Raw genomic sequence first — 27358 nt, forward strand, 5'->3', positions numbered from 1 at the left:
GTCCAAAATATTTCCAGACTCTTTTGGGTGCTGATTTTTCTTAAAAAGTCACTAATGCATCCAATTTAGAATTTAAGATTAAAGAGCCCACTTGGCACCCACAGAGTGTATTTCTTTCACCATTAAATATCAGCTGTTTCTATACTCCAACCTCATTCATATATTGTATTGAGCAATAATGTGGTTTGTTTTAGATTTAGTGTAATTTCTGAACCTAGCAACTGCCTTGGAATTTATCAACTTCTGAGATTCAGTGAAGCAGAAATCACATTGGCAAAACCAATGCCTTCCCTTTAATTATGGGAAGAGATGTTGTACTCTAACCCAGATTTAGACCATTTTTCAGGACTGCTGGACAAATGTGGAAATTGGAGAGCATGTTATGGGCTGCCATGGTGGACATGGCCAGTCATACTTCTGAAATGTGAAGTGATGAGGCTCCTTTCTCCTGTATTTCCTCTAGTCCCCCAGGAAGTTCCCTACCATCCCCAACTTTTTCCAGATGAGCGGGCACATTTCTAAACAAAGCATTAGGATGCAGCTACTCACCTATATGTTAAAAAAAAAAAGCCTATGGAACTTACTGGGGGCTCAGAAGAATTGTCTGAAATAAAGGTGATGATACAAGTTGACATTTTATCTTGCAGTATGCTACCTTCCCATTTATTACTTTTTAATGAAAGAATATGTATATAATTCAGGTAGAACAGGGTGCCTAGTGAGTACCAACTTATCTATGAGCACACTGATAAAGGCACTATACCGCCTAACTATGTTCTAATCCTTCCATACCTTCTCACTTTCATCTCTTCCTTTTAAATAGAGGAGGCATATACTTTAGAAGAAGTTGCACAAGCAGGTGTGTGAAAACACATATATATTCAATACCCTATGGTAATTTGCAGACCACTTTATGTGAAGAGACAAAAGGCTGATATGCTTCATTCCTATTCTCAAAGCTGATCTCTTCTTCATGCGCCAGGTCCTTCTTTGCAGAGGAAGTATAATTAATAAATTAAGGAATGAACCAAACAAAGACCCTGGTAATAAAGCCTGGGAGAAAAAAAAATGAGTTCAAGTATGTTTAAGTTGTCTTTTCTTTCTTACCTAGTTTTTATAAATGACTGTCTTACAAAGTTTAGCAGACTTGAAGTCTTCGTTTGTGAAAGTTCAGGCTATTTAAATATTTCCTTTAAAAGAGGACCTCTGTGAAACAAAACTTTATTCAATCTGTTTAATATCTAGTGACAAAATAGTTTAAATCCCAAATAGGATTGCCATTTCTGATGTAAAATATCATGTGATAGTTATATAAAAATCACAAATTAAAATGTTTTTAGGTTGCAGATTGCATTCAAAAGGAACCTGTGCATTTTCATGCTCTGACAATTAGGTTTTAGCACATGCTGTTTTAAAGAGCAGCTTAATATTATTGCATCAGTGATAAAAGCATAATCAAGAAAATACATTAAGAAATTTAACCCTCAAGTTTCTTCCCATTAAACTCACTGCAAAAAGTGCCCATTATACAGAAATGATCAAATGACATCTAGAGCATTTATAAAATGCAGCAATTCCGTAAGACTGCAAAGTGGGAGAAGCCCCAGTTCTTAGTTTCCCCAGCATATGCAAACAGTAAATAGTATTTAATAGATATAATCCTCTAAAAGTCTTCTACCTTGCTGGGGTGGGGAAGGAGAAGTGAATTGCACAGTTATTTAGACCCTGGTTCCTTGTCAACTTCACACAGTTAGCAGCTACAGAGAAATACTGGAGGAAGATGACACAATCAGAAAAGCACACTGAAATCTAGAGAAAGCTGCTAAAACATCTAGGCATCTGTCTGAAAAGGAAAAAAAACCTCAGTGTATACACACACTTCCGAACCAGCAAGCATGATATACATGGAGAAATAGTGAATACAGTAAACCTATATGGACAAAATGAGTAGTACATACAACTCAGGTGTGTGGGAGATAACAGGTGACTTTCAGCAACAGGGTAATGTGTCAGGAATCATGTGTCTGATCCCACAGAGATCTTCATTCCCCACGCAGCAACTTGCACAAAGACACACTGATGTGCCCCAAATTCTGTGTCAGGTCGGCTTAGCAGACAGAGTTTACATTGTTTTAAATTAATTGTATTATTAATAATCATCACCCCAAGGCAAATATTTTTGCAAACCATTCCCCAGTTGCTTGCTTATTGACAACAGATACAAAAGAGATGCTTATCTCCATGCACATTTACCACTGAAATTACTATCTTGTAGATTTATTTCTGCTTATCTCAAACACGTATGAGCAGTTTTCTTAGGAGAATACTCAGCATAACAGTTTGAAAAACTGTAAGCCACAAAATAATACTGGCTTAGCACATTACTATTTAACAAGGAAACATGAAATCCACATATATTTCATGTGTAATTGCTAGATGTTAATAGTGCTGGTTGCACCAATTGTAAAGAACTTTTTTTCCCCTTAATGTGAAGGATTGGTTATTACTTTTTCTCTTTATTTTGCCCACATTTCTAAATATAATCAAAGTGCTTATGCATTGCTGGCACATTCTAGGAAGTTGTGTGTGTGAGAGAATGCCTGTGTGCACACATGTTTTTGTATATATGTGTTTGTGTATAAGTGTGTATAGATATACACATGCACACATATCCTTTATCCAATCAAAGGTTCAGAAATAATGTTGCAAATTTCTAGACCTCCATCCAAAGCAAGTAGGGAAAAAAATCTAACAATATGGAAGACAATTGCAAAGCTCTTTATACACACATTTGCATGTTATATAAAACCAGAATGTGCTGCACCATGAAAATATTTATTATGAGCAGTCCTACTCATCAGAGAGAATTGAAGTAGGTTCAGGATTGCAGTCCAAACGTGGATTAAAAACACATTTGTTTTGTTGGTGACTGAGCATAGCTTTGCTGTTTATGGGGTCATTGGTTGGAGCAATCCAGTACATAAACACATTTTTAAAAGTTGCATTCAAACTGCTACCAGTGGAGTTTTCCAAGAACAACTTTGTCACATATAGACATGAAGGGGGAAAACCTTTCAGTCATAATCCCATTAGCAACAACAGTTAGTGTCAAAAGTGGTTCTTAAGTGGCCAATGATTAAGGTCAGGAATATAATTAGCTCACTGTAGGCAGCAAATTGCAATTCTGTGGTTGGCACCAAAAAGGAGATTTCTTCCAACTAAGTTTTTCACATGGCTTTCACCTTGATCTGTTTCATTTTCATTTGTTTCTTTTCAAGTTTCTTCTGTTCACGACGCAAAGCAGCCTCCTATAGGAAAGAAATTATTGATTTTGTGGGATTATTGGATTCTGTGCTTGACTGCAGAACAAACTCAAAGGCACTAAGAAAATTTAGCAAGTTGTATAGTGTTAACAGTGTAAATATTAATGATTCTGCCACACAATAATTTGCAACTGCTACATTGTAATTGTGGGTGGGTGATCAAAATCTTTCTCCAACTCATGCTTTCACTGCAAGGAAAAATGGATCTGCTTCCTAATGGATCTCTTCTCGTAAATACGGAGGTATTCAAGCACTGAATTAGATACCATTTTCTCAGGCCATGAGGAAAGGTTAAATTATAACTTCCTAAGGAGGTGAAACTGCCCCTTAAATCCCGTTTGACTGAAAGCTATAGAACAGGGCTATGCTGCTACTAGTAGAACTCAGCAACACAGAGATGCTGGTCTGACACAGAGCTAACAATAATGGGATTTGATGGGTTTTGGCTTAATGTGACAATGTAAATTAGACACAATGTTTTCTGAGCCATGATTTATAACTTAACTCTGTGAGTGAAGGTGATTACAGCTTATTGAACAGACCGTACCTTAGTTAATGTATGAACCTAGCCAGAGAATTTGTCCATATAAAGCAGGATTACAAGCCATGCACCTGACAACAAAAAACAAACTGAGAATTGATTGTCTTTAAGCTTGAAAGGAACTACTGTGCTGTCCACCAAACAAATGAACCATGAAACAACTGCCTTCCTCCCTCTCCAGAAGTAAGATGGGCTGACAATGTCAGTTGCCACCCTATACAGGGAGACTTAATACTTAGCTACTGGACGCTTCTACAGAAAGCTTGCCCAAAACACCCATGGCTAAGGCAAAGGGTTCTCCTTATAAAGTCATGTGAATTTGTGATCAGAAGGCTGTTAACTCCTCTAAATATGTTAAAGCTACCTCACTGCAAACAGTAGGGGCTAAAACCCCATCTGACATGGTTAAGACAAATCATAGGATGAATACTTTTATTCCCAGACTGGAAAGTCTGTTTGTAATACTGTATTTATTTACCACTGGAATCTCCCAGTGGTTTACAATATACTTTCCAGCCATAACAGGAAGTCGTGTCATTTATCACTAGTGATGGACTATCAGTTTGGGGGAACTGAAAGAAACATTCTGGGGAAGGAGTATATATTTTTCGTAGCACTAGTGTTTTGTTTATATGCATGTAGGTACAGATACCTGTACTTTTTTTTTTTGGTTATGTATATTTTGCCTATATGTCGGTATACCATCGGAAGATGAGACCCCCAGGTCGGAAGATGGTCAAAATGCTACTGGGGAGGAACAGAGGATGAGCTCAACTAGCCCCAGACGTGATGACGCAGCTAGCTCAAAGCCGAAAGGACGGCTAGCGGCCGACGGTGCTGGTGGTGAACGGCGAATCCGATGTTCTAAGGATCAACACACCATTGGAACCTGGAATGTAAGATCTATGAGCCAGGGCAAATTGGATGTGGTTATTGGTGAGATGTCAAGATTAAAGATAGACATCCTGGGTGTCAGTGAACTGAAATGGACTGGAATGGGCCACTTCACATCAAATGACCACCAGATCTACTACTGTGGACAAGAGGATCACAGAAGAAATGGAGTAGCCTTCATAATTAATAGTAAAGTGGCTAAAGCAGTGCTTGGATACAACCCAAAAAACGACAGAATGATCTCAATTCGAATTCAGGGCAAGCCATCTAACATCACAGTGATCCAAATATACGCCCCAACCACAAATGCTGAAGAAGCTGAAGTAGAGCAGTTCTATGAGGATCTGCAGCACCTACTGGACAACACGCCTAAAAGAGATGTTATTTTCATCACAGGAGACTGGAATGCTAAGGTGGGCAGTCAAATGACACCTCGAATTACAGGTAAGTATGGCCTGGGAGAACAAAATGAAGCAGGACATAGGCTGATAGAATTTTGCCAAGACAACTCACTCTGCATAACAAACACTCTCTTCCAACAACCTAAGAGACGGCTTTATACATGGACTTCACCAGATGGACAACACCGAAATCAGATTGATTACATCCTTTGCAGCCAAAGGTGGCGGACATCTGTACAGTCGGTAAAAACAAGGCCTGGAGCTGACTGTAGTTCAGATCACGAACTTCTTCTTGCACAATTTAGGATCAGACTAAAGAGATTACGGAAGACCCACAGATCAGCTAGATATGAGCTCACTAATATTCCTAACGAATATGCAGTGGAGGTGAGGAATCGATTTAAGGGACTGGACTTAGTAGATAGGGTCCCAGAAGAACTCTGGACAGAAGTTGGCAGCATTGTTCAGGAGGCGGCAACAAAATACATCCCAAAGAAAGAGAAAACCAAGAAGGCAAAATGGCTGTCTGCTGAGACACTAGAAGTAGCCCAAGAAAGAAGGAAAGCAAAAGGCAACAGTGATAGGGGGAGATATGCCCAATTAAATGCAAAATTCCAGAGATTAGCCAGAAGAGATAAGGAATTATTTTTAAACAAGCAATGCGCAGAAGTGGAAGAAGACAATAGAATAGGAAGGACAAGAGACCTCTTCCAGAAAATTAGAAACATTGGAGGTAAATTCCAGGCCAAAATGGGTATGATCAAAAACAAAGATGGCAAGGACCTAACAGAAGAAGAAGAGATCAAGAAAAGGTGGCAAGAATATACAGAAGACCTGTATAGGAAGGATAACAATATCGGGGATAGCTTTGACGGTGTGGTCAGTGAGCTAGAGCCAGACATCCTGAAGAGTGAGGTTGAGTGGGCCTTAAGAAGCAATGCTAATAACAAGGCAGCAGGAGACGACGGCATCCCAGCTGAACTGTTCAAAATCTTGCAAGATGATGCTGTCAAGGTAATGCATGCTATATGCCAGCAAATTTGGAAAACACAAGAATGGCCATCAGATTGGAAAAAATCAATTTATATCCCCATACCAAAAAAGGGAAACACGAAAGAATGTTCAAACTATCGAACAGTGGCACTCATTTCACATGCCAGTAAGGTAATGCTCAAGATCCTGCAAGGTAGACTTCAGCAATTCATGGAGCGAGAATTGCCAGATGTACAATCTGGGTTTAGAAAAGGCAGAGGAACTAGAGACCAAATTGCCAATATCCGCTGGATAATGGAAAAAGCCAGGGAGTTTCAGAAAAACATCTATTTCTGTTTTATTGACTATTCTAAAGCCTTTGACTGTGTGGACCATAACAAATTGTGGCAAGTTCTTAGCGGTATGGGGATACCAAGTCATCTTGTATGCCTCCTGAAGAATCTGTATAACGACCAAGTAGCAACAGTAAGAACAGACCACGGAACAACGGACTGGTTTAAGATTGGGAAAGGAGTACGGCAGGGCTGTATCCTCTCACCCTACCTATTCAACTTGTATGCAGAACACATCATGCGACAAGCTGGCCTTGAGGAATCCAAGGCTGGAGTTAAAATCTCTGGAAGAAACATTAACAATCTCAGATATGCAGATGATACCACTTTGATGGCTGAAAGTGAAGAGGAACTGAGGAGCCTTATGATGAAGGTGAAAGAAGAAAGTGCAAAAGCTGGCTTGCAGCTAAACCTCAAAAAAACCAAGATTATGGCAACCAGCTTGATTGATAACTGGCAAATAGAGGGAGAAAATGTAGAAGCAGTGAAAGACTTTGTATTCCTAGGTGCAAAGATTACTGCAGATGCTGACTGCAGTCAGGAAATCAGAAGACGCTTAATCCTTGGGAGAAGAGCAATGACAAATCTCGATAAAATAGTTAAGAGCAGAGACATCACACTGACAACAAAGGCCCGCATAGTTAAAGCAATGGTGTTCCCTGTAGTAACATATGGCTGTGAGAGCTGGACCATAAGGAAGGCTGAGCGAAGGAAGATCGATGCTTTGGAACTGTGGTGTTGGAGGAAAATTCTGAGAGTGCCTTGGACTGCAAGAAGATCCAACCAGTCCATCCTCCAGGAAATAAAGCCAGACTGCTCACTTGAGGGAATGATATTAAAGGCAAAACTGAAATACTTTGGCCACATAATGAGAAGACAGGACACCCTGGAGAAGATGCTGGTGCTGGGGAGAGTGGAAGGCAAAAGGAAGAGGGGCCGACCAAGGGCAAGATGGATGGATGATATTCTAGAGGTGACGGACTCGTCCCTGGGGGAGCTGGGGGTGTTGACGACCGACAGGAAGCTCTGGCGTGGGCTGGTCCATGAAGTCACGAAGAGTCGGAAGCGACTAAACGAATAAACAACAACATATTTTGCCTATGGTTGTCAGGGGTGGTGATGGTATAATTTTACTTTGTGAAATAAGATATTCTGGAGAAGCAGATTTATAGTTTGATGTCCAGAGCTCAGTTTCTAATGCAAACTGCTGGCCCCACGTCAATCATTTGGCGGTAAGGATCATAGTAGTTTCTCTGATTTGGAATGGGCCCCAAAGGCTGAGCATGCTTCTCCTCATATAACAAGTTTATTTCAGTTGAACAAATTACCTCTAGACGTCGCTGCTTTTCTGGATCTTCCTCATTCATGATTCTCTCCTTCTCCGCTCGTTTTTTCTCTTCCCGGCGGGACTGGGCAGCCTCTTGTCTTTGAACATGAGTCAGTTTCAGAAAATTCTCTTCTACACGTGCTCTGTTTTTATCTGCTTTCTGTTTGCCCTTTGTCCCAAAGCAAGAAGAGATGCAAACAACTTAGTCAATATGTGTAAACACATAGTACAGGGATCAGCAACTTTTTCAGACAGTAGGGACCATTGTGAGATTTCCCATAATAGTACAGGCATGAAAAGGTAAATCTAAAAAGTTACTTATTAGTGTCCCAAATATTTTGATATTTTATGTAAGAACATAAAGCTCTTGTGAGATTCAGTTACCTTGCAAGATTTCAGCTTTTTTTAATGCTCTATTTCTTTTTGTTTTGGAAGTGAGTTGGTGCCATCTAGTGGAGTCATGAACAGTTGACATAATACACCAAGCAATATCACAACAAACTAATTACAGAAATAAAATCTTGGGATATTTGTGTTTTAAAATCTGAAGCTGAACTGGTTTAAGGCTCCTATAATGCATTTGTCCATTAAAATGCTTGCGTGAGACAACCCTGATAACATTTTATCATTTATCATCTTATCATTTATCATTTGCTGATAGCTTGTTCTGGAGTCCAAAGCTGGTTGTTCCATGCACAGGGAAGGGCAGTGGGCAGTTCATATTTAAGCTCCCACCGCCCTACTGGCAGCTTTTCGACCCCCTGCCCTCATCCAAGATCTGGCTGATTTGCACTGTAAAATGAAAGAAACTAGATACTTCAGGCATCTGACAAGCTTAATACAACTTTTATCTTAAAGCACTCCCCAACACATTCATATTGTGGAAAAATGGATCAAAAACCGACTGCAGTCCTCTGCAGTAATGATGATGATAATCATGATGTATTTCCCAATTGCTAAAGTTTCCCAAGAAAAATCAATGGTTTAATTTCAATAGTCCTTCCCTAGCTTTTCTCAACCAAACATAAATCAGATATGCTGAAGAACAAGTTCCTTCACCCACAAGTTGCAGTTGTAGTCTAAACATATCTGGAGTGTGCCAGACTAGAAATTTTAGGACTTGCAACCTCAATACATCTAGAGCAGTGCTTCCCAAACCTGGGTAAATTACCCAAAATTGGGTAAAAATGGTTTCTCTCTGGGTAACGACACACAAACCCATTATCCAATCACAACAGGGACATTTAAATTGACTTAAAGTGTATTACCTACATTGGGTAAAAGGGACTTTCTAATAAGCGGTTTTGGGCAATGAAGGAAAAAGTTTGGGAAGCACTGATCTAGAGAGTACAAAGTAGGGGAAAGCTGGTCTAAAGAACTACAGTCTTTCTGGTTTCCATACCTATCTGATTCTTAGTCACAAATAATACTAATCGTCCACTATCTGAACATTTTATTTTCCTACCCATATGCACACACGTATATCCAATCTCTCATGATACTTCATGCATTTGATGCAAAGGACTGGAATTCACAAAAACTTATGTTATATTACATCTGTCTGTCTTTAAGGTTCCACAAGACCGTGTTTTGAAATTACTGTAACAACAACTTCTCTCTGGAAGTGATCCAATAGACATTGTATATCTGGACTTTCAAAAAACATTTATCCTGTATCACTGACTCCCAAACAAACTCAGCAGCCATAAGACAAGAGAATACATACTCTCACGGACTGGAAATTAACTCAGGAACAACATAAAGAACAGGAATTAAAATATATTTTTCAAATTGAAGACACATTCAAAGTAGGATTTTGTAACTTGTTTATAAATGATTTGGAGTGAAGGTAAAGCACTGAGGTGACCACATTTAATGACAGTAATAAACTACTCAGAGTCGTAAAATAAAAACATGATTGCAAAGATTCCTAAAGGATCTCTCCAAATCGGGCAAGTAAGTGTCAAAATGACAAATGGAAAACAAGTGCAAAATTATGCACATGAAAAAAAAAATCCAAGCTTCACATATATATTAAGAAAGAGACCTTCGAATCATGGTGGACAGCTCAATGAAAATGCAAAAGAAAGAAAGAAAGAAAATGCCACGTTGGAATCATTGAAATGTAAAATAAAATAAAGCAGCCAGTATATTAATGCCCCTATATAAATCTTTGATGAGGATGTACCTGCAAAACAGCATAGTTCTGATCATGACACCATAAAAAGGATTTTGTAGAGCTGAAAAGACCCAAAACTAAAAACAAAACGATTAGGAGAAAAACAACTGCTTCACAAGGAGAGACTACGGGATTCGGGGGGGGTTCATCTTGGGGTGAAGACAGGTAAGGGAAGATATAAACAGAGGTCTATAGTATGGACAGTGGGGATAATTTTTTCTCCCTCTTGCTCACAATGTTATAACTCAGGGCATTCTTTAACATTAATGCAGTGAGATTGACACTAATAAATTATTTAGAGAATGCATATTTAACTGTGGCACTTGCTGTCATTACATGTGATGATAGCCACCAATTCAAATGGTTTTGAATGAGACTGGACAAATTCATGGAACAGTTAATCCTCTTTATGAGAGATGTTAGTTAACTCCCAAACTGTAAGAGGCATGTTCTGAATGCCCACTGCTAAAGACCAACTGGGGAAGAGGACTCTTGATTTCCTCTCCACCTCTGTGACATTTCTGAACGCATCTAGTTGTCAACTGGAAACCAAATGCTGGATCAGTTAGGCTGCTGGCCTGATCCAGCATGAACACACACATACCACCTAAATGGAAATGGTGGTAGAGCAGAAGGGAACAGAAGCAACTATACCTGTAAGAGAACTGCACGGATTTTTAAAAATTTTCATTGTGAGAGTCATGTGTATATAATTAACATAATAACACACTTGGGTTAACATAAAACTTACTTCTCTATTCAGACGGAACTTTTTTGCTTTGTCAATGGAATAAATAACCATGTTCATCAGAGGCAGCAGAGCTTCCATGTCTTTTGGGGAAGTGTTGCCTGACCCAGGTACTATAAATAAAAAGAATTAAAAAGGACATTTGCCTTCAGTCTTACTTGTGAATTAAAGTGGATAGGGCTGTACAAACAGAGCCAGTATGGTGTCGTGGCTAAGGTGCTGGATTAGGAGTGGGTCAACCCAGATTCTAGTCGTTCCTTAGGTATGGAAGTCAGCTGGGTGACCTTAGGCCAGTCACCCCCTCTCAGCCCTAAATCAGCATCAGACTGTGACAAGCTGGTTGAAAAACAAAACTCATTGCATCATACACTGATAAGCTTCACTCTAAGAACTAGGCAAGTGTGGTGCAAAACAAACGGACCCTGCAACTATGTGAGACAAATATGATGGACAACTCTAAGAAGGCAAACTCTGTTGTTCAAATCAAAGTTTTTGATTAATAAAGTCACTTCATCATTCTAATCTGCATATACCTGTAGAATTCCTGATAGTTTCACTACGATACTTACATGGTAGAAATTCCTATACGGTACAATTCACGATGATAGCAATGAAGAGATATTTATTTTTATCTATCTGTTACTAATTTTTTACCCACCTTTCTATTTGCTTAAGTAGCTGAGGCAGTTTACAGTATTTTTAAATATTCAACAATTAATAGTCACATTTCTGCTAAAATATTCCCATAGATTTACCATCTTTCTTTCTTTTTTTAACTATACTTTGTTTTCAAAGACAAAGTTGAAATATATTCTGGAATGTTGCACCACTGAGGTAATTCCCCACCCCCACCCCCCTTATGCCAAATTACAATAGGAACCAAACAACTGTTAGAAATAAATCTGTTAATCAGAACAGATTACAAATTATACTCTGATACTGAAATAAGCTCTCAGGGGTAAAATTTTACATTCCCCAAGGAAAGCTATTCAAAATCAGGAGCCCATTCTTACCATTAAAAGTAAACAGCAGCGTCTTTTTAGTTTCAGGCAGTTTCAAAGGCTGACCTTCCCTAGGAGAGAACGAAAAGAAACATTGGTAAGAGGATTTTAAAAATGGCCACAAACAATGGTAGCAGCAATATCTAGAAAGTTACTCCATAATAGGCTCCTATGTTGGGTGAAGGTGCACAAGCCCAACAGGAAAGGCTTGCTGCAATATTTTAAAGTGCTGCAAGAATTTCCTGTCAGAGTTTATTGTTGGAGGAGAACCATTAATCTATGGTAGCAAAAAATCACGAGTCTGGTAGCACCGCTTGTGATTTTATTAAACATTTTATTAAAAGTTCAACAACATATTAAAATACCACTATTTATACTGCTTTGTTATTGTCTTTCAGCCTCCTCTAGGTACTAGCAAGAACTCTGGCAGAGCTTAGGAAGTCCTAGAAGAACTTCCCACAATAAAGCCCACTGGAAAAACGGGGGGAGAAATCTGGCAACAGCTTCTCATCATTATGTCAAAAGATCAAGTCACCCAGGAGATAGCATCTCAGAGACCCCTCCCTTGCAGACAGAACAGCACAAAGGGACACAGGTTGTCCTTCATGAACAGCAGAGGACCTGTCACAGCAATTTGTCCTATCTTTTGAGCAGGAAGCAAGCTGTAACCGATCCTTGCCTGCATGTTGCTGTACTTAAATGTAGCCAACGTTTGTAGTAGTTAAATACTGTAATCATTTAATACAGCATTATTAACCCTATGATAGTATCTGGACAATTATTGGGAGATAATCCACTGCAAATGCCCACCCTTCCAATAGCTAGAATAGGTATCAATAGATGGGATAGCTGTATCACATTGTGCTCTCTTACTGAATGCCCTTATTCAAACATTTCTAACACTTTATTCAACATACTGTAAAACAATGCTCCACTGCTGAAGGGATAGCCAGATTAGAATTCCCAACTCACAACTAGTAATGATATATGGGAAAGACCTCGGGAGATGGGGCGAAGAGATGCTGCCTAGGGAAAGGTCAGATAAGAGACAGCATAGCCCGCAACTGGATAGGGGGAGGAGCAAGAGGCTCAGAAGGGACCCTCCCTAGTTTTTTGGGCTGTAAAGGAGACTGCAGGAGAATTGTACTTTCAGATTTGCAAGATTCTGTTAATGTAGTTTGACAATAAAGTAGAATTAGCTTATCTGGCCATGTTTCCTGCCTGGTCTATCTGGTAAGGCTGACACAGAAAGATACTATATAATAAACCTCATACCATGGTTCTTAGGCTAAATTTCTCCTCCAATTTCCCTTCTGCAAAATTCAGTGCAATATTCATTTGGAAATACAAATGCATGTTCTGTGCCATACTCACTCTTGCATAAGTTTTGGACCGGAAAACTGGTCTGAAAAATGAATTGACTCAATCTTATCGGCATAATGTGTGAGGAAATGGATCATCTACCAAAATAAACAGATTTAGAATATTAGAGAAAGGAGCATATTTGTGGTGACATGGGGAAAGGCTAGGAACTATTTCCCCCACTTTATTGTGTATGCAAAATACAGGTAGTCCTTGATTTACAAAGGCAATTGGGACTGGAATTTCCATTGCTTAACTATGGCAATCCCTACAGTCCCGGTTGCCGTTGTTAACAAATCCTACAGTCATTAAGCAAGGTAACTTCCTGCTGGCTTCTCACAACCAAGGCACTGGGGAGCCAGCAAGAAGTTGCAAGTCCCAGGTGGCTCACAAGCAGGCTTGCAGGCAGGTAAGCGGCTGCTGCCTGGTGGGGAAGGGTATGCCATCATAAACCGGAAAGCAGAGAACCGTGTAACTCATTATCATGCTAGTGAGTATTTTTCAGGAACATTTGGTTTGCTTCCACCAAAAGGATTGTTTGAACTAGTCAGACTTGGGGTCTGTGAAAATGCTATACAGTGCACAACCATTATTTATCACTAACCTAGTGAGAAACAATGGACTGAGTATCCATATGCCCAGAACTATTCAGTACTTCCGCTCAAGGGCAGGATTTCGGACTTAGCTGGTTGTACCACATCACAAAACCCGGTACACCCACTTATCAATTCTATTCCACCAGCAATATGCTTGTTTCCAAAACCGAATGCCCAGTTTTTCAGAACTGTCCAAGACAGAAAATCCCTCATTTTAAAACAAATAAACAAAACAAATAAGGCTATTCCAATGCGTGGCAATGTGCAGACTTATACTGTTGATGCTGTCATGAGAACTGAGCATTACTGCAACCTGAATGTTTTAACTGTTTCTTTTACATTACCTTGGTATCCATCATGCCCTCTGTGACCTCACCCATTTCCGATAAGATGGCCAGTGCCTCTGGGAGCCCATACTTTGCCCCAGTTTTGGGTTTATCACTGCAGAACTCACTCTGCCAAAAAGAAATTGCCACGTTATCAGGTGTATCTACTAGTACTTGCACAGTTAAATGCCCAATCAACCTAATCTAAACTCTGAGATTGATTTAAGATCTCAAGTGCTAAAATAAGGCCATGCTCAATTGAAAGAATGATAGCTTCTGACTGCACAAAAAGTATTTGCTGCCTTTAGGGATTTGTGAGATATTCTACACCTGGAACAAAAGACCTCACATTCCAGCACAATTTTTCATGTAAAAAAAAAAAAGGATTACAATAAAGGTTTTAAACTCCAGTAGAATATATGTTTTACTTAAAAAAAAAGAAACAAATATATATATACACTGAAGCCCCCCCCCCAATTTAAAAAAAACCCTTCCATCATGGACCCTATGTCCACAGAAGCTGTAACCATTTTTTTAAAGTGTCACCCCAAGCCACACAGTGGTTCTCTGCTCCAATTTAGTTGTAAACCCAGCTAAATGGACTGAAATTGCAAATTAGACTTGCCACAAACTAGAGAAAGACGACACACAAGGGTATAAGAGAAAGATAAGACACATTAGTCAGAGCAATCTGCCAACGGTGCTAATGTAACAACGAACCTTGGTATATAAGGATTGTAAGTTTGAACTGGCCCCCGTGTTGAAACACATTGAATAAATCCAGAGACTACATCAAATTAATTATGAGAAGGCAATGCATTAAGGTATCATATAGTTAAGATGATCCTAGACCATTTGTAAGGCTTCATATAATGTGTGTTTTAAAATTCCCTCCTCCTCCTCTAACTCCCAAGTTTTTTTTAAATCCTTCCCACAGCCCCAGTACATACCAGGTCCTGCATTTCCTTCTGAAGCCGTACCAAGGCTTTTCTTGTCCCAACCGCAAAGACGTAGGTATCCATATCATCATCATTCATAGTAACTTTTATTTGCTGTGTAACAGAAGTAATCATAGGCACACATAGGTTATTTTGCACAGGAAGGTTCGCTAGTACAACAACAACGAGAAAAGGCATGGAGGTCTGAGCATATGCCAAGAGCATAAAATGACCTGGGTAGCAAGTGTCCATTTAGCCAAGATCAGGCCATGCTTGAGGAGAGCCTCAAGATTATTCTGAGAAACTATAAAATACAGTAATTCAACTGTATAGGATTTTCCCAGTAAAAGAATAGCAACGGCAGAGCTCCCTAAAATGGCAGAGAAATAAGGAGATACTGGCAGGGCAGTTTCTCCTCTCATGTATATAGTTATTCATATTTTAGTAACTGGAAGATACATTTTGAGTCAGTATAGTATAGTACAGTGATAATTGTCACTTACTGACAGTAATTAGGACCAGGAATTCCATCGCTAAGTGACGTGGCTGTGAGGCGCAATGTCATGTGACCACACTGACTTACAATGGCAGTCCCAGCAGTCCCAGTTGCCGTTGCTAGGTGAATCCCATGTGGTTGCTGCATCCCGTGGTCATGTGATCACCATTTGTGACCTCCTGCCAGTTTTCCCATTGACTTTGCTTGTTGGAAGCTGGCAGGGAAGATCGCAAATGGTGATCACGTGACCACCGGATGCTGCGACATCATAACTTTGAGCCAGTTGCCAAGTGCCTGAATCGCGATCACATGACCATAGGGATGCTGTGATGGCCACAACGAGGACCGTCAGTCGTAAGTACCCCTCGTTCAGCACCATCGTAACTCTGAACAGTTGCTAAATGAGTGGACATTAAACAAGGATTACCTGTCGCATTATTAGGGCCTTGTATTGCTACCTACTCTCATTCACAGCATACCATCAGAATAACTTTGGTCATTTCACAGAAAGAAAAATAACAATCTCCAGTCTGATTATAAAGTGTGCATATAATTGTTTCTCCTATGCTTATTTTGGTGCAGACTGACAGTGATAAAACCTACAATGCTTTGACTCTGAATTCCTGCTCAGACACCTGCTGCTTCTGAGATTTCAAAAGAAAATGTCAAAAAATTAAAAGCCTATATTTGCAGCCATATGGGCTACAAATCTGTGAAGTTTTATATCTATAAAAAAAATCAGAAAACAGTGATTCCTACTGTGGAGGTGGAATTACATTACATGTACAGAGCTATGGTTTTAATAAGCTAATCAAACCCAGTATTATGAATATAATTCACTAACACTATTTTTGATTATAGAATTAACACATACCACTTGGTCACAGGCTGGCCTCATCATGCGTGCAAGGACATTCAGCAAGTCTTGTCTCTTGAGAAACTGAAAAGTAAAAAACTTAGCATTGCTTGCCATCTTCGCAAAAGTGTGAGGACTTCTCATCCCCCCAGAGCCCCCTAGCTCAATGAACATTACAAGCTTTTCTGCATTAAAACGATCAAATCTGTGCAAAAGACACATCCTGAAGGTTTTTTTGGTTATTTTACTATGTTTTGATGCTGCTTCTCTTCCTCCACAGTACAAGGCAACTGGCATACATTAAGGACCCAGATAATGAAAATCCACTTCTCTAGTCCAGACACCGAGCAGACCAAGATATGCTCAGATTCAGCAAAGTTGCTACACCATGTACTTCCAGACTATACACTGGGTCTATCTACACTCTCCGTGCCTAGAAGAGGCTTGAAATAAACAAAACTAGAGTGCAAGATTTTGTTTTAGGACTCTGGCACCATACTGCCTTTTCCCATGGGAAAAGGGGAAATGGAGAACTCCCATCTTGCTAGGTCATTTCCTCTCATCACTTGCTTGCGGGGAGGAAGTAATGAAGAGTGATAGGAGATGTAAGTTTTATTTAATCAGCTTCCATATTCTTCATGAAAATGGGGGTGGGGCAGAAACGCACTAAGCAGTCAGTTCTTCAGTCTGCTTTACAATGACATGCACCTAGCACATCTGCCCAGCTGTAATCCCACTTCGGGCCACAGTCACCAAACTGGACTACAGGAGTGCAGCAGATGCAGGAGTGTTCTGAACACAGTTCAAATACTGCAAATTCAGAATACCATTGCTAGCTACTAGTTATATAATATCAGTGCTTTGCTAACTGCACTAGCTCCCTCCCTTTCTAATGCAAAGTCCAGCCTTGATCATTGAAGCCCTGTACAGTTTGTGTAGGGTATTTATTTATTAAATTTGTATGCTGCTGAATCTTCAGACTAATGCCATACCTGACAGCTCACTTTATGTGCCTACAAACTGAGATTCTCAACACAGATCCTGGAAGGTAAAACCCTGGCTTTCAGAATTCTGTCCTCGGGGAGCCTTGTCTGTCATCTACTCTGAATTTTTTTCCAGTGTCAGTGAAATAACTTCTGATTTCCAAGGTTTTAAAAATTTCTAACTTTTTAACATTGCTGCAACACAAACACTCATTCTTGGTTAACTCAGATTTTTTTTTAAAAAATAGAAAAAAGTAATATTGCTGCTATTTCCAAACAACTGGCATTCAAGGAACTTTGCTAGTTTACTTATAGATTTGGAATTTCTTATACCTTGAGTTGGATAAGCATGCCCTCACAACACACTCTACCGGAACACCACAGATTATAGATATGTTCATTCTCTTGGTTCAGTTTGCCCGTACTTGTGGCTTCTTTGTTTGTTCCATCATCGCCTTGAAAGAAAGGACATACCAATTAATGGGCATTTATTATTTATGTTGGGCTGCAGCTGATGACAGTCCCAGTGAGAACAGGTTATTGCAACACATTATGCCAGTATTGCTGCTTTGTTGTCTTTCAGCCTCATCGAGGTGCCAGCAAGACCTTCAAAAGCTTTAAATGACCTGAACCACCTAGATAAGAATTTGCTTTCACCACCGCTTTCCAGCACATTCTTTAAATATGTGACACGGCCAATGTTAGGTATTCCAATTATGTACCAAATCAAGGCCAAATCAAGTGCATGTACAGAGGTGTTTCTTATGGGTCAACTTCAGGAAGCCTGAGCCTTTAAATCTTCCAGAATATAATTATAGTATTGTATAATAAAGATATTATATACATTTGAATTATAGTGAAAAATATAGGAGACAGATAGTCTGCTTTTACCTACTCAACCAATGATGATAGTCTTCTTTAAAATTGTTGCTACTTGTACCTCGACTCAATCTTTTTCACTCTGAATCTCTATACTAAGATACTTTATACTCTCTATTCCTGCTGATGTTTTCTAACTTAGTTGTCTTTCACCTTCTCTCCCAATTATCCTGCTTTTTACTGATCCCAATTCACCATATTATACAATGTTAATAACTCCCATAAAATATATTGTATTTCTGAACCTTTGTGATGGTACGATTTTGACTGCCACTGTCCTTTATACTAGTAACTGCTTCTCTCTTTCACTTTGCTCTGTCTCTTATTCCTTCTATAACCTGCAGTCTATAATGTTTGAGCAATGCCATTTCAATTTTGCTATTTCTCTCTTCCGTTATTTCCTGTTCAATGTCTCAGTTCCTCTTCTCACCAATTAATGTTCTTTGTTTTCTAAGCTTTCTTCCTGGATAAGTTACACTATCACATACAGTACCTCAAGCAGCACTAACTCTAAGAATCCTTGAACCTTGTATATAATTTTGTTCCCATATGAAAAAGTAGGGAGAAGGTAAGGATAAATCATAAACCAACTTACCAACAAGTGCAAAGTTACTTTCAAGCAGCTCTCGATGACTACTGAACCAGGCCTGAGCCAGACGATTGTTCTTATTCTTTCCAATGATATAGTTCATGATATAAGCAAGGAGTCCCGTCACCATTAAGATTTCCATGTAGTAACTCTCCCAACTATTTTGAAGATGGGCAGGGACCTGATAAGTTTGAACCTTGTTAAAAGCCATTTCATTTAGGGGAAAAAAATCATTCCCAGCCCAAACTTTAGCTCCAAATTATAATCAATTTTAAGGTTTTATTTATTGAACAATCTACAATTCTAAACTCCAGGCACAGAGAAAATACCGAATCAACATTATCTTTTCTTCTCAGAAACTTATTCTCTTCTGATTTTTTTCTATAACTACTTTTATAGCAGTTATAAAACTGCTATCACTACTTTTATAGCAGCTGGGAATGCTCTTCTTTAAATTTATCTGATTTCACTATGTCATTCAGTTCATATCTATGATTTACTATAATCCAATGAGGCTTTATAGCTAAGTAGCAATGTGGATGCTTCAGGTCCAAATAAAAGTGACATTATGAATATGTCTACACCAGTATTTACCAGAGTCCATCTGTCAACTCCATCCACCAACCAATAAAAGTCTATCAGATAAAATTCTGGTTCTTTTGAAGAGTTTGGGCAGAGGAAAATTATAAATTAGCACAACAGTAGATAGACAGATACACCCTCACACACACACAATGGCACGGAGAGAGTGAGTCTCCATTCAGTTCAAAACAAAGCTTAATCTAAGACAGAAGCATTTGCTATGACTGTTGCCTTAATTATAGTAGGAGAAAAACTATTATGAGACATTAGAGATTACATCTAAAATCTCATAATCTTCACTTACATCAACAATGGTAATAGGATCTTTATTTTTGCCAAGAGATGCGTCAGGTTTTTCTTCATAACCTTCAAATTCCTCATCATCATATGGCTCACTTTCTGTATCACCTTCCTACAATAAGAAAGCAAAATGTACAGAAATATCCATTATTTCAGGAAAAGGAGACAGTAAATGCCTCTCTCTTTTAAAGATTCAGCTATTCTCTGCTTTTCCATTTTAAGAACAGCATGTAAATCTTTGGCAACTGATTCAATCACATGGGTTAAATTGATCAAAGAGTGCTGTACACACTCAGAAAACAGGCTATGAATACAGCTGAAGATGAAGCACATCAATATGAATGCCCATGCAAGGAAACTGGATATGCCAAGGACACATCAGCTAGTTAGGATCTCCTGTTTCAGCATGGGTAATCCCTGAGTGATTGAACACTGAAACTCAGCCCTGTAGGAAGCCATCCTGTGATAGGATATCATATCAGAAGGGGTGTGGCCAAATGTTTTTGGACTCTTTATTTACATTTTAATGGTAGGAATAGAAGGTAAACCACTCTCATTTCCATCCTTATATGCTTTAAATCTCTAACTGCCCCCCCCCAAATAATCTTAAATTATGCCACCAAAATTTGGCAGCAAAATTTTGAAACTTTGCCATTTCAGATGTGGGGCTGGAGAGTGTTAAGGATGAAAATAGGATCAGCTTACCTCCCAGAAGCCTCTTGTATTCATTACCTCCCTTATTTTTGAAAGCAAAAAAAAAAAAAAAAAAACCATGAAAAGTTGCACAGCCAAAATTAGCTATTTTGCTTCTGAATTTCAGTGGTATAATCACAGGCTATTGGAAGATCACAAATTGCATGTTGAAAAGTTGTACACAGCTCACAAGCTGCGCAGCTGTTTGAATATGATATACCTGATGCTCTGGCCTGGTAAATTCAACTACAATGCAAAAAGGAAGTACAAATCTGCAGTAGATAAATTACAATCCTATAACCTAGCCATAGGTGACACTGAATTCAGTGCGATCGTCTTCTGAATGGTCATGTATAGGATTGCTCTGTAAGCATGGAAAAGTCTGCTGCAAAGACCATATTCAGCAATGTAGAATACTTGCCAAATCGCAAATTAAGACGGATCTTAAGTATGTGCACCATACTCTGTTTATCTAGAGAGATACAACCTACATATGGCCTGCAACCCCCAAGATTGTGCCATCAGAATTCAGCAGAGTTTGCTGATTTTTGACAGCCTTTTTTTTTTACATGAAATAAACTGTACAATAGTTATCTTAAATCTTTGGTAAACCTAAAGTATTTTGAATTTTTTACAAATCTACAACTTCTATTAAAGAGCTAAAAAACTGATCCCCATTCCTTTGCTACATCACTGCTGTTCTTCCTGCAGCCCTTGGAGCCCAAGAAATAATTTTTAAAAATGCAGCTTCTGGCTATAAATATTTTGCTCACTCCTAATTTACAGGTTGAAGAGCATGTGTGTGGAGCTATCTGCTGCTCTGGAATTCCTTAGATTACAATAATTAAGTATATATCAGGCGGGACTACACAGAATATAGAATCATTCCCATTACAGCTCCAACATCCTGTGATACTTTCCAACAAAAGTTTCCCTGTTTTTTTGAAATCAGAAACTTCATTTTGCCAACAAAACTGGCTGACACTGAAGCTATCTTGTTTCCATATGTCTGTTTTACCTAGTCTTAGGCATGTTAAGCTTTGTAGAATGGCTTAAGTTTTTAAAAAAATATAAATGATATAAGAAACCTGTCCACAAATATATACAAACTAAAGAAAATACACAGTATAATAAGTGGGTTTCCTATCAGTCAGTCTTACATTTTTTATCTCCATGCACCAAAAAAGACAAGGTAAGTCCTTCATCTCACATCACCTGTCCATCAGTGTCCTCAAAATCAAGACCTTCATCCTGTCCTTCAAGTTCTACTGTGGCTTCCTCCTCCTCTTCTTCTGCAGTAGCAATCCGCTGGGGAGGTTCTGTGGCTTCAACCACATCTTCAAACTCAGCAAAGTCATTATCATCATATTCCACTAAGTCATCATCATCAAACTCCTCAAATTTGGCCAAAGAAAGACCCCATGGGATAAAGAAAGCAGCCAGAAAAAACCACCAACTTCTCATTGTTGCTGGGGGAGAAAAAGCTCAATAAATAAAAAAATAGCAAAGGCACAAAATCTTTCAAGTTCAAAATATTTTCTTCTAATACAGCAGTGTAAAAATGGGTACCTATCTGTCAGTTTGAAACAAATTAGAAAAAGAGTACTGTATCACAATCTTAACTGTTATCTTGCACAGCACTTTCAAAAATGTAACATTCTGTACATCCCACAAATTTAATCAATGTAATAAGAGCAGTAAATTAATATCACAAGGAGGATAGTGGAGCTCAAAGTGGTGCATTTAGTAACCCCCTCTTCCATTTTCTTCTCCACAAAAACAACCCTGAGAGGTAGGCTGGATTGACAGCAAAGTAAACTTTCTGTGAATTTATTTATCATTAGCAAACAACTTAACAATAAAATGTTGCAAACAGGCTCCTCCCAACAATAAGCCATCACTCCATGGCCACTAAGCATGTTCTGTCCTTGCTTGGCCTTTTCCTTTTTCTCCATAAAGATTTATTGAAGTTCTACCTCTCTTTTAGTATGAATAATGCTATGCTGCCTATCTAAGGAGCAGTATTTGGACCACTGAGTTCACTACTAGTGTATGGCGACTTTCCCAAGTCAGTGTCTTCCTGTTCTCTTCAACTACAATTCCTGGGATTCCCAGCTATGTTGGGAAATGTAGTTCAGCATCTAGAGGGAGCCAGGTTTCAGAAAGGCTGCTGTATAGGATAATTGCTGTTCAGAGATATCTTTTCCACAAATGTAAACTTTTTTCTAAAACCATTTAAATTAACAGGAATTGCAACAAGTTGTGAAAATAAACCCCAATAATTAATCCTGCATTCCACAGAATAAATACTTTATTTTAGCCATCCTGAACTTACTCTAGCATTATATGAAAAGACAACAATCTCTCTGTAATAAAGAAGGGCAAGATGTGACTTGTTCTGGGCATCCTTCGCCATACTGGAAGATCGCATTTTTGAGAAATCCTCCAAAATTATTTGCCACTGCTTGAAATGTTCGAAGTAGAGAAATAAACATTTAGGACAGTAGCAGCAATAAGGGATCCAAGAACTTTTTTGTGGCCCTGGGTCTCCCTCTAAGTACAATTATCCACAAGCTCTACTCACTGTGTCTCTTCACAAATATTAAATACTATCCCAAAGTCAATCATTTCAATGTTAGGACAATCCTTCCTGCACTTAGTGCCTTGTTTCTCAAACTTCCTGCAACTGTGGACTAATAAAGGTCTGGAAGATGAACAGATCACCAGACTAAACCAACAACCCATCCCTACTATTTCATAAAATGGGAATTCATGTTTTTCAGCTAAGGTATTACAGTTGCATTTGTGAATGCCTTCCCGTCTTCTCCAATTTTAAAGGCCTTTCTAAACAGAATTTTGCAGCAAAATAATTAATCCAAAATTAACTACTTACTCATCTCTTAAATTATTTTATGTCTGTCATATCAAAAAGACTGGTGGGATGGTGTGGTGAACATGGATAGGCAGGGGCTGAGGCAGTGAGTAGCTTCAGTTAGTGGACCAGTTTGAGAATCCACCTCTAACCTGTCTTGTAGCACAGTACAGGCACCCAAAAAAACAATGAACATTAAACAGCTGGCTGTAGTAATAAAACATAACAATGGCTATCTTTTGAGCAACAAAGGAGTTAGAATTTTATTACATCTAAGCCTTCAGGATATGAACCATTTAAAATTAAAGAGAGTCAGGCAACCACTAATCATGTGCATTTAATGAAGAAGAAAGTTTCTTTTTAATCGACATCTTAGGCCCAGTTCCTCAAGTTTGGGACTAAGTTATCAGAAATCAGCACACAAATTCTGGTAGTGAGGTGACATGTGAATGGCCCATTCCTGTAAGTCTTCTAGTGTCAGTAAATGAATGAAACAAGAAAATTAAAGATTTGGAGCATGCAATGACTAGCAACAGGAGGTCACCCCGTCATGCGGATTCGAACCGCCGACCTTCTGATCAGCAAGCTCAGCGGTTTAACCCGCAGCGCCACCGCATCCTGTCCTTTACCTTTACTTTTACCTTAACCTATGAAATAATTTTTTTAAAAAGAGGATAGAATAATTAACAGAAATAAAATAAAATGAAGATTAAGATTACTCAGAATGCTCATTATTGCAAGAAACCCTAATCTAATTACTATGTGCCTTTACTTTTCCCCACTGATCTATTTAGATTGGGGATGGGCAGAAGCTGGTATTGTAGCTGTGGATAATAGGTTAGCAGTGACTCCATACTGTTTTAATTCCTAATGCTTTAACAACCAGCAAAAGAATTCTCATACTGAATCTGTTGGAATTCCTGAATTGCATTATGACAGTTTGAGATGACTTTAAGCAGGGAAGATGCTTCACATTTGGTGTAGAGATGCTCACTATACATGTCACCAGCATCCTTTAAAAGCCATGGTTTATCTAGATAAACACTGATAGGTTAACAAGTGCATCCATGCCAGACCAAAACTACTTGTCTCATGTTGGATGCAAATAATGCAAACCTATTTTGCCTGTACTCCAAAAACATAATTTGTTTGTTATTTCAATTTGTACGGCTACCCACTTGCCATGCAACTCTGGACAATCAACAGAACTAAAAAAAATTAAAAATACAAAAGAAATCATTAAACACATCACACTGAATGTAACTCACATTTGAAACGTTACTGGCTTGCATAACACCCTGGCCAGTGCCTTCAAGGGCCTTTCTTCAAGGCCAACAGGATTGGGACCATCCAAATTTCAAGGGGAATGTTATTCCATAGGGAAGGCATGGTGACAAAGAATGCCTGGCAACAGAGAATGCATGCCTCCTTGATCCCATGAGATGGCACTGCTTAATTGATGGGGCCTGGAGCATGCCAACCCTGTGAGTCTTTGTTGGAACAGCAGAGATAATTGGAGACAAATGATCCTGCAAATATCCAGGCTTTGTGCCATGAAGGGCTTTTCAAGTGACTACAAGAACCTTGAATTGCACCTGAAGCCCACGAGCAACCAGTGCAGTTCATGTAATAGTGGTATCACACAAGCACACCTTGATATACCCATAACTACCTATTCAGCTGTATTCTGGACTAGCTAGAGTTCTGAGTGGGTCTTCAAGTAAAGCCCCGTGTAAAGTGCACTGCAATAGTCTAAATGCAAGTTTACTAAGGCATGAGTGATTGCTCATGTAATGGGGCCAATTGGCACACAACATGAATTTATGCAAACGTCCTCCTAGCCATGGTTGCAACCTGCTCTTTGAGCAGGAGCCAAGAAGGACTCCAAACTGTGCACCAGTTGTCTGTACAACCCCATCCAGAACTAAAAATGGAAGATCTCCAGATCTAGATGGCCCCCAAAGCCATTTGGTCTTGCTAGAGTTAAACCCCAGCATGTTCTTTCCTATCTAGACACTGAGACAGAACCTTGATGGGATTGCTTATTTGGCTAGGACTGAGATATACAACTGGGTATCATCCTTTTCTCCCTCACCCACTCAGTTCAAACAATGATTTTATTATCTGGCCATTCGTCATTATAATATGGAAAAGAGTGAAATCAGAACAAAATTAAAAATAATCAGAATCAAATGGTATACAATTAAATTATTCTTTTAAAATTTGGCATATGCCTTAGCTTTGTCACTGAAAAAGTAACAACTCCCACAAATTCTTGTTTTGAAATTATTTTTGTGAATTATAAAACCTATTTCTTGAATCATTGACCAATATAACATAATGATAGCAAATGAAGTAATGAGAAAAGGGGAGAGGAGATAAAAAGTAATCAGTCCAACTCAGTGACCTTTGTAACCAAGTTGTAATCTGAATTGGAATCTGAACTAACAATCAAATCATCGTATTGGCTTAATAACTTACACATGCAGATATATAGCTACTGCAGAGCACTATATTTAATTACCCAATGGCCACTGTTTTAAAAAATAATTCTTTAACAGACCACTAAATTCTACTAAAAAAACCAACAGTTTCCCAGTAGTCTTGGCACTAGTACTCACTTGGTTTGAATAGATAATGTACTGTACTCTTTTATTCAAGTAATTCAACTTCCCTCAGCATGTTGGCTGCAATTTCCATAATCCACAGTCAGCGTGACCAAAGGCCTAATGATAGTGTAGGTTACCTTCTAGATGCTGAAATACAACTCCCACAATTCTTTACCAATGCCATGCTAACAAAGACCACTGGGAACTGAAGTCCATAACTTCTGGAAGACTTCAGGCTGCCTAACCCCAGTATGGTTAATGGAAGCTATAGTTTGACACACCTGAGAAGCATCAACATTAAATTATAAGAAGCCAGCATCAAATTCTAAGTGCATGACAGATTTGACATCTCAATGTTGCTACCACTATTACCACCGAGGGCTACAAAAAAAATCTACACACTTGTTTAGAGCAGGTTGTAACTACTGTTGCAATATAAGAGCAGGAATCTGAGATATATATATATTTTTAGCTTTATACACACAATTTCTCTGCCCATCTATACTCACTATTCATCTTGAAAACACATTTTTCAAGTTTCCCTTTTTATTATTTCAGTCTAGCAGACTGGCCTAGATACGCAAAAGGTGATAGATACTACCTAAAAAGTGGTGGAAATCACTAGTACTTCCAAGCGGAAATTCGCTTTGCTACACCTGGACCGCAGGGGAGAGATTGTAGGGGTGCCCTCGGAGCTTAAACCAGCCCTCCAGCGGAGCCTGTCCCAGGCAGACTGAATCATCTTCAGCCATCCACGGTGGCTGGGATTCCTAAGAGCTGCGGTCCAGGCCATCTGGAGGGAACGAGCTGGGGAAAGCTGGCTTCGGTAGCATCCCAGGCCCAGCCACACACCTGCGAGAAGAAGCAACCCAGCCGGTCCTCGCGTAGAGCCAACTTGGGGGCTCTTCCCCCTCTCCCAGGACGGGCCATGTCCACGCCTTTCCTCATTACGGAACTAAATTATTATTTACCTCACTATTTAGCCCCTCAAGAGACACCTCCCTCCCTCCGGACCGCTTAGACCTCCAATCCTCCCGCTCGATACCTCAGGCCAGCGTTAATCTCCCAAGGCCCACGAGCTCCTCAGCTACGTTGAACGATCCCAGGGTGGCCTTTTTCCCCCTTGCAGTTGGTCCCCGTACGGTACGTCACTTGCGTAGGTCAGCGCACGCGCTTTGCAGTTCAAAGACGAGAGAAGGGAAGCAGCCGAGAAGGGAGAGATGTTGGAAGGGGGCGCGGTTTGAGGCCGTAACTCGGCGAGCAGACGTGCCTTAGAAGGATAGCTGGCTGCCTCTAAATTTTGGCAACGTTCTTTGCGCCTTGATGAAGTTTTGATGATTTAGCCGATAAGGAAGAGAGGAAAGGAGGGCTGAAATTTTGCTTGTTCTGGAGAAATATGCGTTATATTTTCTGCGTGCGCGGCAGTGCCTTAGGGTGACAGCAATGCTGTGCGCGGTGGACTTGGCGCTATTTATATTGGATTCTACTGTTGAAAAAAAAGCTAAGTGTCTCTCCTTCCCATTTTTTTTAAACAGATT

General features: G+C 39.3%; 1 protein-coding gene across 3 annotated transcripts; it reads right to left on the reverse strand.

The window, feature by feature from the left end:
* Positions 1-1220: 1220 nt before the first annotated feature.
* Positions 1221-26928, reverse strand: CCDC47 (coiled-coil domain containing 47). 3 transcript variants are annotated; one of them, XM_063300870.1, is made up of 13 exons: positions 26866-26928; positions 21555-21808; positions 19651-19758; positions 18771-18945; positions 17630-17751; positions 16332-16397; positions 14974-15075; positions 14042-14152; positions 13114-13199; positions 11752-11810; positions 10742-10851; positions 7813-7980; positions 1221-3308 (listed from the first exon to the last, which is right to left on the reverse strand). In XM_063300870.1, exons 2-13 carry the CDS (start codon positions 21801-21803, stop codon positions 3228-3230), a joined length of 1437 nt encoding a protein of 478 aa, XP_063156940.1. In that variant the 5' UTR covers positions 21804-21808; positions 26866-26928; the 3' UTR covers positions 1221-3227. The 3 variants fall into 3 exon arrangements, with proteins under 3 accessions (XP_063156940.1, XP_063156942.1, XP_063156941.1); XM_063300872.1 differs by lacking the exon at positions 26866-26928 and adding an exon at positions 26792-26809; XM_063300871.1 differs by lacking the exon at positions 26866-26928 and adding an exon at positions 26422-26513.
* Between the last annotated feature and the right edge of the window lie 430 nt (positions 26929-27358).

Source organism: Candoia aspera, chromosome 4 (assembly GCF_035149785.1).
Source record: "Candoia aspera isolate rCanAsp1 chromosome 4, rCanAsp1.hap2, whole genome shotgun sequence".
NCBI lineage: Eukaryota > Metazoa > Chordata > Lepidosauria > Squamata > Boidae > Candoia > Candoia aspera.